The sequence below is a fragment of the Magnolia sinica genome, chromosome 2 (genome assembly GCF_029962835.1).
Source record: "Magnolia sinica isolate HGM2019 chromosome 2, MsV1, whole genome shotgun sequence".
NCBI lineage: Eukaryota > Viridiplantae > Streptophyta > Magnoliopsida > Magnoliales > Magnoliaceae > Magnolia > Magnolia sinica.
Genome location: NC_080574.1, coordinates 120,863,888 through 120,880,033, shown reverse-complemented (window position 1 = coordinate 120,880,033; position 16,146 = coordinate 120,863,888). Strand labels below are relative to the sequence as shown.

The 16,146-nt window shown below is 41.8% G+C and overlaps 1 protein-coding gene across 3 annotated transcripts in view; it reads right to left on the bottom strand.

The window, feature by feature from the left end:
• Positions 1 to 10,263, bottom strand: part of LOC131237497 (ion channel DMI1-like) — an 85,141-nt gene extending 74,878 nt beyond the window's left edge. The window contains exons 1-3 of one of the 3 annotated variants that reach the window (XM_058235304.1): positions 9,600 to 10,263; positions 9,107 to 9,175; positions 7,866 to 8,495 (exon numbers count right to left, since the gene is read on the bottom strand). In XM_058235304.1, coding sequence (XP_058091287.1) covers positions 7,866 to 8,495; positions 9,107 to 9,175; positions 9,600 to 10,103 — 1,203 coding nt within the window. In that variant the 5' untranslated portion in view covers positions 10,104 to 10,263. The remainder of the gene's footprint in view (positions 1 to 7,865; positions 8,496 to 9,106; positions 9,176 to 9,599) is intronic. The other 2 variants (XM_058235303.1, XM_058235302.1) reach the window with 2 other exon arrangements.
• Positions 10,264 to 16,146: the final 5,883 nt, after the last annotated feature.

Below are 16,146 nucleotides of genomic sequence, written 5' to 3'. Positions count from 1 at the left end.
TTAGACACAATGGATCTAGGTACTCCATGGACTCGCATAACCTCCTGAAAGAATAACTTAGCAACGTGGGAGGCATCTAAGGTCTTATAACAGGGTAGGAAATGGGTCATCTTAGAAAATCAATCAATAACTACGAGTATGGAGTCATGCTTACGAATAGTCTTGGGAAGCCCAAGCACAAAGTCCATACTGACATTTTGCCATGGGGCATGTGGAACTGGCAAAGGAGTATATAAGCCTGTATCTTGCTTCCTCTGCTTTGCTAGTTGACATGTCCGACACTGCTCTACAATCTTAGCCACATCTTGCTGGAGATTAGGCCAATAGAAACGATCAAATACAGGAGCAACTGTTTTATCTCGACCAAAGTGACCTGCCATCCCCCCCAGCATGTAGCTCCCAAACTAGAAAATCGCGGAGGGATGTGCGTGGGATACAGAGCTTGTCCCCTCTAAAAAGATATCCATCTGCAAGGATGAACTCCGCAATCCTCGAAGGCAGGGCACTAGACAATGACGCATAAATGATCCCAAAATCATGACAGTTTGAATACTCACCCTAGAGTTGCTCAAAGCCTGTAACTTCAATACTCATGGACTGCAGCATCATGCTACGACGGCTAAGCGCGTCAGCAACCTTATTCTCTTTTTCGGCCTTGTGCTTAAGCACAAACCTGTACTCTTTAGGAAATTGTGCCCACTTGGCATGCTTAGGGCTCAACTTCTTCTAAGAGCTCAAATATTTCAAGGCCTCATGATCAGAGAACAGAACGAATTCTTGCGGTAATAAATAATGTCGCCAATGGCGCAATGATTGCACAACCGCATAGAACTCCTTGTCATAAGTGGAGTAGCGTTGTTTAGCCTCATTCAGCTTCTCACTGAAAAAAGCCACCAGATGCCCCTCTTAGCTTAACACTCCACCTATGGCAATTCCTGACGCGTAACACGCTACCTCAAAGGCTTTGGTAAAGTCAGATAGACGCATGACTGGTGCTTCCATCATCTTCTTTTTAATTTCCGAGAAAACCCGTGCCGCAGCTTTAGTCCATTGAAACTCCCATTTTCGTATGCAATTTGTGATGGAAGCCATAATCGAGCTAAATCCACGGATGAACCGCCAATAGAACATAGCTAAGCCGTGAAAGCTTCGCGCGCCGTGTATGGTACGCGGCTCGGGCCAATTGACAATGGCCTTGACTTTCTCAGGGTCTGCAGACATACCTTCTGACGATACAACGAACCCCAGGAAGATAACATGGGAGGTCAAGAAGGAACACTTCTTAAGGTTCGCATGGAGCTTTTCTGCGCGCAAGGCGTTGCAGACCTGCCTCAAGTGCTCGATGTGCTGGCTAGGGGACGTACTATAGATGAAGATATCATTGAAGTACACAACTAAAAACTTGCCCATAAAGGGTCGCGACACTTGGGTCATCACCCTCATAAACGTACTTGGGGCATTAGTTAACCCGAAGGGCATAACCAGCCACTCATACAGCCCGTCCTTTGTCTTGAAGGCAGTTTTTCATTCATCTCCAAGGCGAACACAAATTTGGTGATAACCACTCTTGAGATCAAATTTTGAAAAGATGGTAGAGGTGACCATAATGTCAAGCATGTCATCAAGCCTCGGGATGGGAAACCGATACTTGACAGTGATCTTGTTTATGGCTCTACTATCAACACACATGTGCCACATGCTGTCTTTCTTGGGCGTTAGAAGCACGAGCACGGTGCACGGGCTCAGACTCTCACAAATGAATCCCTTTTTAAGCAATTCATCCACCTGCCTCTTCAACTCGGCGTGCTCCGTGGGGTTCATTCTATAGTGATGGAGGTTTGGTAGGATCACCCCTAGGATGAGATCTATCGCGTGTTGAATGTCTCGCATCGGTGGAAGCTCATCTGGAAAGTCCTTAGGGAAGACATTCCAAAACTCCTCTAAGACCGGACGAGCCTCCTAGGGTATCCCCATAGCAACCTCAAGTGTACTCTCCCCAGCAAGTAGGTCGTACGCCATAGTCCCTGCCTTGGTCTCTCTCTCAAACTCCTTAGCATCTATGATGTGGAGAGACTTCGACTGAGGCGCCCTTTGACTCTTAAGACCACCTGGGGATGCAACATCTTTTGCTCATGTTGACAATTTGGGAGGAAGCGGGCTCAAGACAAACTTTTTCCTTCATACTTAAATACACGATTATTCGTACGCCCGAATATTGTGACATCTTTGTCATAGAGTCATGGCCTTCCTAAGATGATATGACCAACATCCATCGTGACCACATCACACCACAACTAGTCCTTGTATGGTCCAAACTCAATCGGAACAAGGCATCGCTGGGTCACAGGGAGGGATGTCGCATCCACCCAAGAAACTCTGTATGGGTTGGGGTGAGGGACTGGTTTCAACCCCAGGCAACTCAAAGTAATTGGGGAAACTACATTTTCACAACTTCCGTCGTCTATGATCACTTTGCAACTCTTTTCTTCGCACTTGGCGTAAGTGTGGAAAATTATGGTTCTGCGCCAATCTTCGCTTTCCTTCATCTGGGTCAAGGCGCACCTCACCACTACAAGTGGGATAATCTCCATAATATCATCTTAAGCATCACTAGTCGGGTCAAGGGAGGGGATAACAATCTCCTCATCATCCCAGTCATCATCAACTTTATCTGCCACTTCTTCTGTGGGGTGTTCGGAAACAAAGGCAATGCCCTATCCTTATTTGAACACTCGGCAGCGATGTGACCCATGCCACCACAGCAGTAGCACTGCCCTAGCATCGCGGGCCTAGTACTTGGTCCAGCCATATTATTACTTCGATTTCTGTTGACTGGTTGGGTATCAGGTTGAGCTCTGGGTTAAATTCCAACTTGGGGTCTCACTCCCTGCAGAGCTACTCTAGGCATAGTAGGTCTCACATTGGACTGGCGCACACCGTGCTCCAATTCCTGCACCACCTGGTAAGCATGTTCCAGACTGATGACCATGTGAAGCGTGAGCTCCGGCTGAAGCTTAGGCCTGAGGCCCATACGGAAACGGGAGAGAACCACAGCAGGGTCCTCATCCACATCGCACATCATCATATATTCATCGAACTTAGCGATGTATTTTGTCACTGTCATGGATCCTTGGCGCAAAATGTGCCATTTATCTAATAGTCTGTGCCTGTAAGAAAGGGAAACATACTTCTCTCGCAACAACTCTTTCATCTCAATCCAAATGAGAACTGGCCCCTCTCCAGATCGCTCACAGCGACGCTGCACATTTCCCCAATATTGTCGTGCTTGGCCCACTAATTTCATCTTGGTGAACCCGACTCGTCGTGGATCTGGCAGACCATGCCACTCAAAGAAGTGGTCCATGTCTGCTAACTAGTCGGAAAAAACTTTGGAGTCCAATCTCCCATCAAAACTGGGGGCATCAACCTTGATGCCTTTTATGACCCTAGAAACAGGTTCATCGTGCTCATGATATCTCTGGGGGTGCTGACGATACACCCCTTCATGGCCCTCCCATTGGGCGGGAAGAACAAGACCACGATTGTGTGTAGGTGGTAATGGATATACCCTATCATGTCGGTTGCCAAGCCCACGCCCAAACCATCCCTAGGCGGATCAGGGCCCACAACTTGGAACTGATTGACAACCCCAGTGTCGGGGATCACCTGGGCTCCACCTACAATGGCGGTTGGAATACCAGCCTCTAGACATACAACTCTCTCCTCTAAACACGTGAACCTACCATCCTGATGCGTAAACTGTTGCGTGATATCATCCCTCAAGGTTCGAAACTGTTGATCCATTCTCTTGGTTAGGCCCTTCATGGACTTGGCAAATTGATCGGAGTCCATGGTGTAATGGAGACCGAACCCACGACCAATGCGCGTGAGCATACACCAAGAATGACGAGTGAATGGTCTTAGATCTATGTGGGGACTCAACAAAACCTAGGAAAAATGGCTGACTAAACTAAACAAAATATGTCCCTTACGTAGAGCCGGTCACGCGGGTTAAACGATTTTTTAAATTAAAGGGTGTTGAAGTGATAAAGTCCCTTGATATACATTGATACACCACACTCTGATAGCTTGAGCTTTTAGAGTAAATGGTTGTTTGACAAAGGGTCTCTGTAGAAAATTTTCACTACAAAGGCGGATTGACAATAAACTGACCTACACAAAAACTAGTCTCTGATACCAAATTTGATGTAGGGACATGTGATGACCTAACCCTATATGCATGTATAATTGGGTTAAAGAATGTTCAAATAAATACATCAATTAACTAACCGATTCCAATTAAAGGGATTAGGTAAATCTCAATACAAAGATAAGGTTATTTCGTCAGGATCATGCCCCTTAGTATAAGATCATGTAAAAAGTAAAAAAGGGAGGACCTGGGGATATGAGGATATCCCAGATCTAGCATAAGTCAGTCCACGGTCAAGTTTGGATCTGATTCTACTGACCAATCATCCCTCTTTTCCTTTCAAACTAGAAAAGGGGTATCCAGAGAGGAACGAAAGGAGTGAAGAACGAAGGGTTCGAGATGAAGAAAGTACGGGTCCTTTTGTTGTCAAAAGAAAAGAAGGAAGATGATTCTTACCTTTTCCTGCACCTCGAAGATCTAAAAAGAAGGAAACCTGAAATTGGGGTAGAATCCTCAACACCCAAGGGCCAATCCTGAAACCCTAATCTCTTGAATAAATAAGAAAAAAAGAGACGAATTTCTATTAATTCAATAATGATAAAAATAGGGTTTCTTACAATGTATATATAAGCTATGGAAAAAGTAAAAGTGCACTAAACGCCCTGAAAACAAGAAAAATAACAAAAAAAGATGAAAAATTAAAGAAAGTGCAATAAAGCCCCTAAAACAAGAAAAAAGAACAAAAACGCATAAAACTAAAACATTCGTGTGGTAGGATGTGAAATCCGACCCATGGATCTATGGTCAGGGTGCGGTCATGCCGCTCTTGCACTCATAGCGAATCAGAAAATGGGTCCATCGTCCATCCACATCAACTCCTCCTCCGGTACTTTGTCGGCGACGCCTCCTCCTTTGGTACACTCTAAAGAGTACACCACTGATGTCCGCATCACCCCATCATTATTAATAATTACCCTAAAAAAATTATATAGTGTCTTGAGAGAGCTCCGAGACCACATACACACGCGCAAACTCCTCTAATGTCTCTAACAGCTTGACAAGAGTTTGACAACCAACCACCCACCTGATTAACCCTCCTTTTGCCTGAGCATGGGGCCAACTGCATGTCGCTACCAAACAAAGTTCATTAATAACCCCATGAAACAAGATTTCCATTGATTAACTAAAATAACCTATCTTTCTTGATTTTATACATACATACATACATACATACATATATATATAGACACACACACACACACACACACACACACACACACACACACACACACACCCATACACATATATATGTATGTATATGTGTGTGTGTGTGTGTGTAGAGAGAGAGAGAGAGAGAGAGAGAGAGAGAGAGAGTGTGTTATAACCTATTTATCCTAAAAATTCATTCGTTTAACAAAGAAAGTTCTTAAAAGTGGAATCTGAAGCAAACATCCAATCGCCATGTACATGCACCCCAACCTAGACCCTCCATCTCACAAACATGTACACAGCACACTACTCTACCAAAATCAACTAATTCAAATCCAATGTCCTAAAAATCAGAAGATAACTATAAGCTGCAATAGGATTGAATCAAATCATAAAAAAAATTCATACTACTTTAGAATATTAAAAAAATACAACAAAAAATCAAGAACAAGGATAACTATTGGTTAAACATTTATTTGCCATACATATTCATCATCTAAATAGCAACAAATGATATTATCATTTAAATATATATGGATAATATTTTCAATAAAACAAGTCCATAAATGACAAAACAAGTTCACGTGCATACATCAAGCATCGTGAACAACATTATCATCATCTTTAGTATCATGACATTGCCATCTCTCTTGGTGTATTCTACACTAGAACAATGTTCCTTTCAAATACATTGGTGGCGTAATGCCCTAAAAAATATTTCATGCAAGAAAGCCAAACAAAATGCACATATTTGGATTTCGAAAGACTCATAACAGTCATTTATTAGTTAATCATTATACTAGAAGTCCAGAACTTTGAGAAGAAACCCTGGGACGATCCTCTGTTGATGTAGAAATGTGTTGGAATGAGAGGGACATCTCGTGCTCATGCACGCAAGGAGGAGGGCCCCACCATCGATCTGGTTCGATGACGATGTCCAGGGAGGACCCCCTAGTTAGAGGACTGCATTTTGGTTCCTTAGAGTGGACCCGGTCATCATGTGAATCCCACCATGGGTTCTCATGATCGTGGCCCACTATTCCAAACGATCCAGTACTTTGAGTTTTAGTTATTATTGTTATTAGGAATATCATGGACAGTTTAGATTATTTTGATTAGTTATTAATTGCGGTTACTTCGTCTCTAAGTAATAGGTTGCGCATATGGTGTGAGTTTTGGGGTATAGGATTTTATTATAAATAGACACCCCTTGTAGTCTTTTTCCTCATTGAAGATGATTAATAAAATTCCACGTTTTCCTACTTCTCTAATTCTCCAAGTTGTGGAAACCTAATTGGGTGCGAAACCCTCCCTTCTTCGAAAGGCTAACTACCATGGTGCAAAGCCACACCCATCCCAAATCACCTCCATCCCCTACTCTCCATATTCCTCATCTCCTACAGCCATCCCCTCATCAAATCCACCCACGTTTGCAGCTAATCTTTCCCCTATAGCAAATTTCCAGAATCTGGCCCTATGGGAGGACTGAAACTTCAGCGGAGCATTATGCTCAAACCGATCATCTGTTTGGCCAGAAATTTGGAGGGAAGGTGACCCATCCCTGGCTGACCAGGCCCTAGTTGGCCGATTCCAGATTCGTGGGCCCCACACCCGTGCGGGCCGCTATCCACGCACGTGCGTCAGGCCGGTTTGCTGTCCACACGTGCGGGTTGATTACAAGTTCCTTCTCATCTCTATTTCACTCCACTTTCGCCTTGTTTCCATAACCCTAACCCTAGATCATCTCAAATCCTCAAGTTCTATTCTACTTTTGAAACCCTAGGTTTTCCCAAATTGAAATGTAAGAATCCCTTGGATTGGGAAATAATCATTTGCATGTGTGGATGAATCTACTATCCTTTAAGCATTGTTTGGTCTATAATTTTTAATTGATTTAGGCATTTAGCCCTAACATGTGTAGGCTTGGACCCTCGTAGATTCCCCTTGTTGAATGCTTAACTTTATGTGGGATGTGGAATTATTGTGATTGTTTCTAAATTATTATGATCTAAAGCCTGAAAACTTGCACATCATATCTAGTTTTCATGTCCTACATCATGGAAGAGATGAACTTAGAATCTGTTGAATAACCAAGGAATCCCTCTCACAAGTGCTTGATGCAAGTGAGATAACTGGGGCTTAAAAGGCAGCAAATAAGTTCAGAAAACAAAAGCTAAGCAAAAGCAAAACAAAAGCACACTTTTCTAGGCCATAATTCTGCCTCGAGAGATGAATCTTCTTTTCTAGTGTAATTGTAAGATTCAATCTAGGATTCATTTAGGACTGCACACTAGACTAAGAAGGATGATGTAAGAAAAACAAAATGACCTATCCAAATAACAACATCTAATATAAATTACAAGATTGTAGTGCAAAACAACTGAAGCTCAATATTGAGATTACTTTATAATAAAAGAAAAAGACATGTAAGACCAAGTTTTTAGTTTTTTTGATGGATAACGAGAGCAAACAAAAAGTGTAAGACCAAAGTACCCTAGCGAATTACCAATTTGTCACTCCACCCAAGGATGAGTATGTGGTTGCTCTCAATAACTTCACTCTTCCCCTTCCGCCAGGAATCCACTTTCTCTGATATCGCATCAGATACAAGACCGAGCATCATTGCAAATATCAACATGCCCCCTGAACTTATAGAAACCGAGACAATCCTTGGACCAGTACCAACTCTGTCTGCATGATTTCCTGAGTCTGCTACAAAAGTCCATGAAAGCCAGAGGGCCTCAGAAATGCTACCATCACCAACTGCATACAATGCTAACCCACCAAAACCTATAAGGAGAATGGTAGCAAACAGAAGAGCAAGCAGCTTCGCATATGGATAAACAGAGAAAAACACGTCTACCCTGTATGCAATCCTTTTCTTCAAGGGAACCTCCTCCTCACTGTTCTTTGTCGTCATATAGAAAGTCTTTATTTGGAGAAGATTGTCAAGACACTTAAATAACAAGAATGGTACCGTAAGTGCAATCACTACAGTGTACAGGGCAATATTTCTACTGTTAATGTTGCTGAAATAGAAAAATGAATTGTTATCATCAAGCTGCAAAACTTCAACATCATCGTGAACAACAACGTTGTTTCTGTTGGACAATCGACGAAGGTTAATAATCTCCGCCTGCGAGAAAAACAGCAACAATTAGGAAATGTCTATTAAGTACGGGAGCAAGCAATGCTCAACAGGACCTAATGGCAATTGTGTTTGGCAGAAACTTTACAGACAAGCCAACCTTTGTGCGATCCAGGGTGCACATCTGGTGGAACCTGGATGGGTCGTGCCCCGAAAGTATCCCCACTACACATGATAATTGGTGGATTTTTCCCCCTAAAACGTGGACTGCTATCCATTTCTGCCCACTGATGTGCTATTTAGGATTATCTGCTGGAAGAGATTTTTGGGCACTTCTTGGGCTGCACATCTCGCAGAACCTGAATGGGTCGTGCCCCAAAAGCATCCCCACTACACATGATAATTGCTGGATTTTTCTCCCCAAAACATGGACTGCTAGCCATTTCTGGCCACTGATGTAGTATTTAGGATTATCTGCTGGAGGAGATTTTTGGGCACTTCTTGTCTATAATGGCCTCCACCAGATCAAGGGTCTGGATAACCAAAAGGCGGGCCAAAAGTGTAAAGTTGCCAATCAGTCAAGCATCATCCTCGCATCTCTTATATCCAAACTTCACACATTGAAAAATTCAAACACATGTAAGAGTGAAAACTAATACCTCTAGTTCTGCAACCTTGATCCACAGATAAGCTGCAAACGACATAGATAATACAGATGTAACAACGAGCTGCAATAAAAATCAACGAGATCACAGGCATAAACACAATCTAGAGAACCAAAAATTAAAATTTAAAAAAAAAAAAAAAAAAGGTATTTTACTATGCTTGACTGGACAAAAGCGGTTTTTGCTTGGCTCAGCAAAAGTAAGGCAGATCCAAATTTCAGTTATCCAGACTGTTTATCTGGTGGGTTCCATTATATAAGAGCCATACCCCCAACATTCAAAAAGAACAAATCCACCAATTGATGTCAGGTTTCCAGTAAGGAGAGAATTTACGGACATGGACCATATACAATGGCTCCTAGCAGATAAACGGCCTGGATTGCAGCAGGTGGGCCAACCTGTACAGCAGCTGGGAGAATGAGCAACACCATTTAACTCAATCAGATATTGTATATTTTTTTAAAAAAAAATTAATTTATCGACTCACCAAAGAAAAGATAAGTAAGCTGTTGAATCGACGAATTTTCCTCACCGCCGCTGGAGGCACTGAAGAAGAAGAAGAAATCGATCTAACTAGTTTCACATCTTCTTTTTCCGCCATCTGCTTCTCTTCCGAAACCTTCTGACCAGCATCGGACAGTGGTGGCGGAGACAGCTGTACACGGCGAGGGGGCAAAGGAGGCAAATCCATCTTCGCCTTCGGTGACTTGGCCAGCTTAACCGTGGTCCGATTCCGCGACGGATGAGGGCCGAGGAAGGACGGAAAGGTCCAGTCCCGATGGGAGAATCCATTGTCGCGGATCTCGAAGGAATCATCAGCAGTGGAGCTGAAGAGACGGTGGGATGAAGGAGGAGATGTAGAGATGCGGCGGACAGCAGCGGCAGCTGTTGAAGATCGGGTTTCGGAAATTGTTCGGGATTTCTTGAGGAGAGGAGGCCTTTCTGATTTGCTAGGATTAGGGTTTGGACCGCCATCGATGCTCTCCGGCATTCTGCGAGGAGAGAGAGGAGAGAGAAGGGAAGTGTTTAGCTGCTGCTGACTGTCATCTCTGGTATTTATAGGGGGTAGAGACAGACAGACAGAGACAGAGAGAGAGAGTGAGAGAGAGAGAGAGGATGGATTTTCGGTTTTTCAGGTTTTCAGTTTCAGAATCATCTTCTCCTCTCAAAAATGAAGCGGATTGGCTGGTGTACCACACAGCACCGATGTGTCTGATGTGTTGACGTCACCAAGTTCTGTGGGTCCTATCATGAGGGATGAGTTATATCCAAACCGTCCGTCCACTTAGTGAACTCATCTTAATTCTTAAGCCGAAAAATAAGACAGATCTAGAATTCAAGTAGATCACACTGTAAAAAGCAATGGAGGATTGAACGACTACCATTGAAACCCTTTTGGTGTCACAGAAATTTTGGATCAATATGATATTTGTTTTTGTTCTTCATCCAGGTCTTTGTGACCTTATGAACGGATTGGATGGAAATTAAACATTACGGTAAGCCTACTTATGTTTTAACGGTGAAAATCATTATCCCCATTGATTTTTATGGTGTGGTCTAATTAAGCTTGTAAATTACTAATTTTGGGGATAAAAATGTAAAAATGACATTTTCAAATGGATGAACGGTTTAGATATGATAAATACATCTTGTTGGGACCATATAACTTTGATCTCTTTGAATCGTTTCTTTCAACCCGGAGCTCGAAGAGCGTCAGTGGTTGTCTTCTCATGGCACGTACCCACAAGGTCGGTTGCTGGAGTGCCGTACACCAGCCAATCCGCTTCCCATGAATCGAGAGAAGGACCTGTAGGCGTGAAGGACGGATTGATGGAGACGCGGGTGTGTACATATGTTGGGCTCTGTGGGGACCAAAATGATGTATGTTTTATATATCCACGTCGTCCATCCGTTTTACCCCCTCATTGTATAGGAATAAATAAAAAAGGAACCAGGTACGAATCTCAAGTAGACCACACTATAAGAAACTGTCGTGATTGAACTCCCACATTTGAAAAACATCTTCATGTCACAAAAGTTTTGGATCAGGCTGATATTTGTTTTTTCACTTGCATGAGTGACCTTGCTAGCAGGTGGGATGGCAAATAAACATAACGGTGAGCCCTAAAAAAAATTTCAGCAGTAAGTGTCATTATCCCAGTGTTTTCTTTTCTGTGGTCCACTTTAGATTTTTTATCTCCTTAATTTTTGGATTCATCCGCTGAAATGAGAGAAATAAGTGAATGATGTGGATATGAGAAAAATGTATTAAGTTGGTCCCTATAGCTTAACACATCGTCACACCACCGTTGGGACCCATGTTGGCAACCTGGCCTACTTCTTTTCGTTAAAAAAAAAACCCAACGTTCGTACTCGAAAATTACAGACGTTGTATGGTCATGTCCATGGTGCTAATTTTTTCGCCCTTCCAGTGTTTGAGAACGTCTTTGATACTCTGGCAAAGCGTCATGGATGATACACAAGCACTTAAAAAATGTAAACATGAAATTAAATTAAACTGTCCAAATTATGGGTCTAGTTTAGATGTATCATGAAATTAAATTAAACTGTCCAAATTATGGGTCTAGTTTAGATGTATCATGAAATTATAAAAAATAATAATAATAATAATCTTATTTAAAAATATGACTATTAGATCAATGGACAGTTATTGAACTATTAATTTTAAAATATCCAATGATCTTATTTCAACAAACAAGTGTCCGAGCATCAGTGGTTAAGAATGCTCAGCCAATCTGATTTTGTGCACGTGACTTATCAACAGCGGTTCCACAATTTAGTTAGTTTAACGGAAGTTAGAAGTGAGATGAGTGGACATTTTCTGGGTGCCGGAGTATCAAGCAGCATGCTCTGCCTGAGTATCATATAACTCCTCTCTTTACAGGAAAAATGAGGTGGCTACTCGCGAGAGTAGGACTTCCAATTCTGCTCTTCTAAGGTGGGGCTTTTGAAATCATATCCGTTCATTGAGTGGGTCATCGTTTATTTGTAGTTAGCGAAAAACTCTGAAATTTTCATTAGGTGAGTAGCACATGTCTGGAGAAAAAGTCATGGTTGGAGAGTATTAATTGATGGTCTGGATAATTCGTTAAATGTAGCAACGATTTATGAGCGATATGGCCTTAGTTTTAGTTTCAAGAATATACAGTAGGGGCCTAACCCGATGAACGGTTATTATCTCTCGCACATGTGAGAAAGGAAGCTTTGGTTACTATAGGATTTGAAATTCTACTCGCGAGTAGCCGTAACGACAACATCTTTCTTGCATCCACATGTCCGGCACTAATAAGTGTCAGATCGGATCAAGTAAAAAGCGATTGCACTGAGGTGCACGTGCGGCTTTAATGAGCTGACACGACTACTGAACTTTTTAACGTGAGGTAACTCCCATGCTAGTTTTGGGAAAACGCCTGCGTACCTTCCTCTACCTACCCACCGTGGTTAACTTTCTCAAATGTGGGAGAAATGATTGAGCATGCATGAAATCCACACCGTCCATCAGGTATATCACCCATTTTTTAGGGTTGATACCTAAAACAAGGATGATTTAACAGTTGGGTGGGCCACCACCAAAAACGTTTATACATAAAATCTCTATATTCACTTCGTATGGTCCCCTTGAATTTCAGAATACTGTAATTTTTGGATCATGTTTCCATCTGACCGGTTATGTCAGATTCATGGAATGGATGTCATATAAACAGTATAGTCGATCCTACAGAACTAACGGTGGCAACTCTCTCTCGGCTGCTTTCTGTGGTGTGGCCTACCTTCAAGTTTAAGAATTATGATTTTTGGGTTCAATGGTTATAAAGAGAGAACGGAACTGATGGTTGGGATGGATGTCATAGAAGTTCCACCAATTTAGCTCTCAGAAGTAGATTGCGTGGTGTGCCATGTATGATTGACCTGGGTGGTGTGTTGACGTCAACTTGAGCTCCACCATGACGTATGAGTTATATCCTAACCGTCCGTTCATTTTGAGAGATTGTTGTAAGGCTTCAGACAAATTATGGATCATATCTACGGTTCAAGTGGACCACACCACAGAATTTAGGATTGAACGTCTACCATTGAAAACTTCTTAAGGGCCCGTTTGGCCGGGCGGATTGGAAGGGATTGGATGGTATTGGAAGGGATTGGAAGTTAAATCCCGGGATTGGCGGGGCGTGCCAAACAGACCGAGTGACCTGATCCAGGGATATAGCAATCCCATGGATATTAAGACAATCCATTGACAACATCATTATTACCTTTAAATCCCATCCAATCCACCCTAATCTGTTTAAATTTGCCTGGTTTGAGGGATTGGAAGGGATGGGAAGGTTTAATCCTGGGATTGGCCAGGCATGCCAAACAGACTCGTTATAGCAATCCCGGGATATAGCATTCCCATGAATCTTAAGACAATCCACTGACAACACCATCATTACCTTGAAATCCATGCCATCCACCCTAATACCATTCAATCCCTTCCAATCCAACCGGCCAAATGGGCCCTAAGGTCACAAAAGATTTGGATCAATCTGATGTTTGTTTTTGCATTTCATTGACCTTAAGAAAAGGTTGGATGGCAAATAAATATCATGATGGCCACATGAAGGTTTTAACTGTCGTAATCAGTGTCCCCACAATTTGGAAGCGGATTGGCTGTTGTACCACACACCATGTGGCTGGTGTGTTGATGTCACCAAGTTCCGTGGGTTCCATCATAAGGTATGAGTTATATCCAAACCTACCGTTCACTTGATGAGCTCGTCATAAGGTTTGAGCCGAAAAATAAGATACATCCAAAAATCAAGTAGACCACATTGTAAAAGGCTGTGGATGATTGAACACCTGGTATTGAAACCCTGTTGATGTTTGTTTTTTATCTTCATCCAAACAGATGGGATGGAAAGTAAACATTACAGTGGGCCGTATGAATGTTTTGACTGTGAGAATAATTGTCCCCACTACTATTTGTGGTGTGGTCCACTTGAGTCTTGTAAATTACTGATTTTTGGAATCAATATCTAAAATGATATCGCCAAATGGAAGAATGGTGTAGATATGATAAATACATCATTGTGAGCCTATGTAACTTTGATCTCCTTTGCCCCGTTAGTACAACTTGGAGCTTGAGAAGCGTCACTGCTCCAGCCAATCCGCTTCCCTGATTTGTGTGCTTTTTGTGGTGTGGTCCACTTGAGCTTTAGCTTTGCTTTATTTTTGTGCTCATGCCTTAAAATATCCGGTAAAATAGATGGATGGTGTGGATATAATATATATGTTATAATGCGATATCTTAGCTTCGCCAACATGTTGTTTAAACTGGAAATAATAATTACTTGACTAATTATACATATTATTACATTGCTGGGTTGTATTATAAGCTAACCATTGTGCATATGTTGACATTCTCGCGAGCAATAGTGTTGACGTGAAAAGTTTATGACTGTTGTGTTCCCGGGTATCATCTCGATAAACATAGTTGGGTCATGCTCGGGTCAACCATTGCGCACATCATCATGTCATCCATGCATTTAAATAATTAACTTATAATTATTTATTTTGTAATGTTATCAATGTCTGTGTTTGATGTATTAATAACATTTGAAACTTAGAAAATAATACCACTGAGTAAATTACTCACTTCCACCTAGGAAGGTATTTTTAAACACCAACCATGTAATATTATTGATGTAGGTACCATCAAGATCTTAGACAGGTAGACATTGATCGACTCATTTCACCATTGTGATGTTTTGGAGCATTGGGTGAATATATAAAATTTTACATCTTTCCTTCATTTTGGACATATATATTGTGGCTTGTGTGGTCATCATTAGGCGAACACCACTTTTATAACTGTACATTTTGATTATTAGTCATATATTTCTAGGTTTAGTTATCTCTAATTAACTTTTAATACCGCTGATTTAAAGCTACTTAGATTATTGATTTTGTGTGAATATTAATCGTATTATGCGAGCACATGAGAAATTGCCCACGTGCATTTTTTCTAGCTTCACACTCGAGAACTCAAAATTGGAGTCTCCATACTCGAGTGCCGAATTTCAGAGTGTGACATTCTATCGAGGGCTTTGCGCTATAATTGATTGGTTAAGTTTGACCAGAGTCACCACTAGCCAATTCTTTCATCTCTATAGTCGGCTAGATGTTATAGAAACGTTAGGGTAGGGATCCGATGATTTTCCTTCCCTAAGATGATTCTTTGGTTCTGCGATCAGAGATTCGCAGTAAGGGACCGCCGTTACAAAGAGGGAAGGTGTTAGACACATACTTTGTCCGTACAGGTATACGATCTCTACTTCATAGGATCTGACTGTTCACTAGGGTTATGATTCATCTATCGTGTATGAATGTATACAATGTTTGTAACAAAATGTGAAGTAATTGGCAATTTTTATGTTTAGCGGGGTTCAATTAAATCAACAATCATCATATCATACTTCCAAGCCAATTTAGTGCAAAGTGTGTTGAATGATGAGATAAATGTTACACTATGCAAATGCTATCGCTAGATGAAGTTTAATTGAAGACAGTTAGGTGGATGGTAGTGTCGCAAGGATTGCATCGAGTGACTTGGATTGAACTTGGATTAGCTCAAGTAGCTCGTGTTAGGGCTGGACCTGGGCTAAGCTCTCTTCCTCACTCTCACTGTCCTTAGTGGGGGATATCATGCTTCTAAATTGTAAAGGAATGATAAGGAATGATTTTTTAGGATGCTTGAAATGTGAAGGGAATGGAGTATTTGTAGCCCTGTAGCCTGGTTTTCTGGTAATTCATGTAAATGATGAGATTAAAAACGGTTTGGATGGCTGGGAAATGAGATTGCCAAGTGGCAAAATCTTATGTGTTGGTTCGGATGGCATAAGGTATAATTTTGGCTCAAAAAATGGGCATTAAAGTAATTTCAAAGTTTTGCATATACATGAAATAGACTAGGAGGACAGCTACACATGAGTAAACAGCTGGCCAAGGTACAGCCAGTGCCACACGACGAGCAG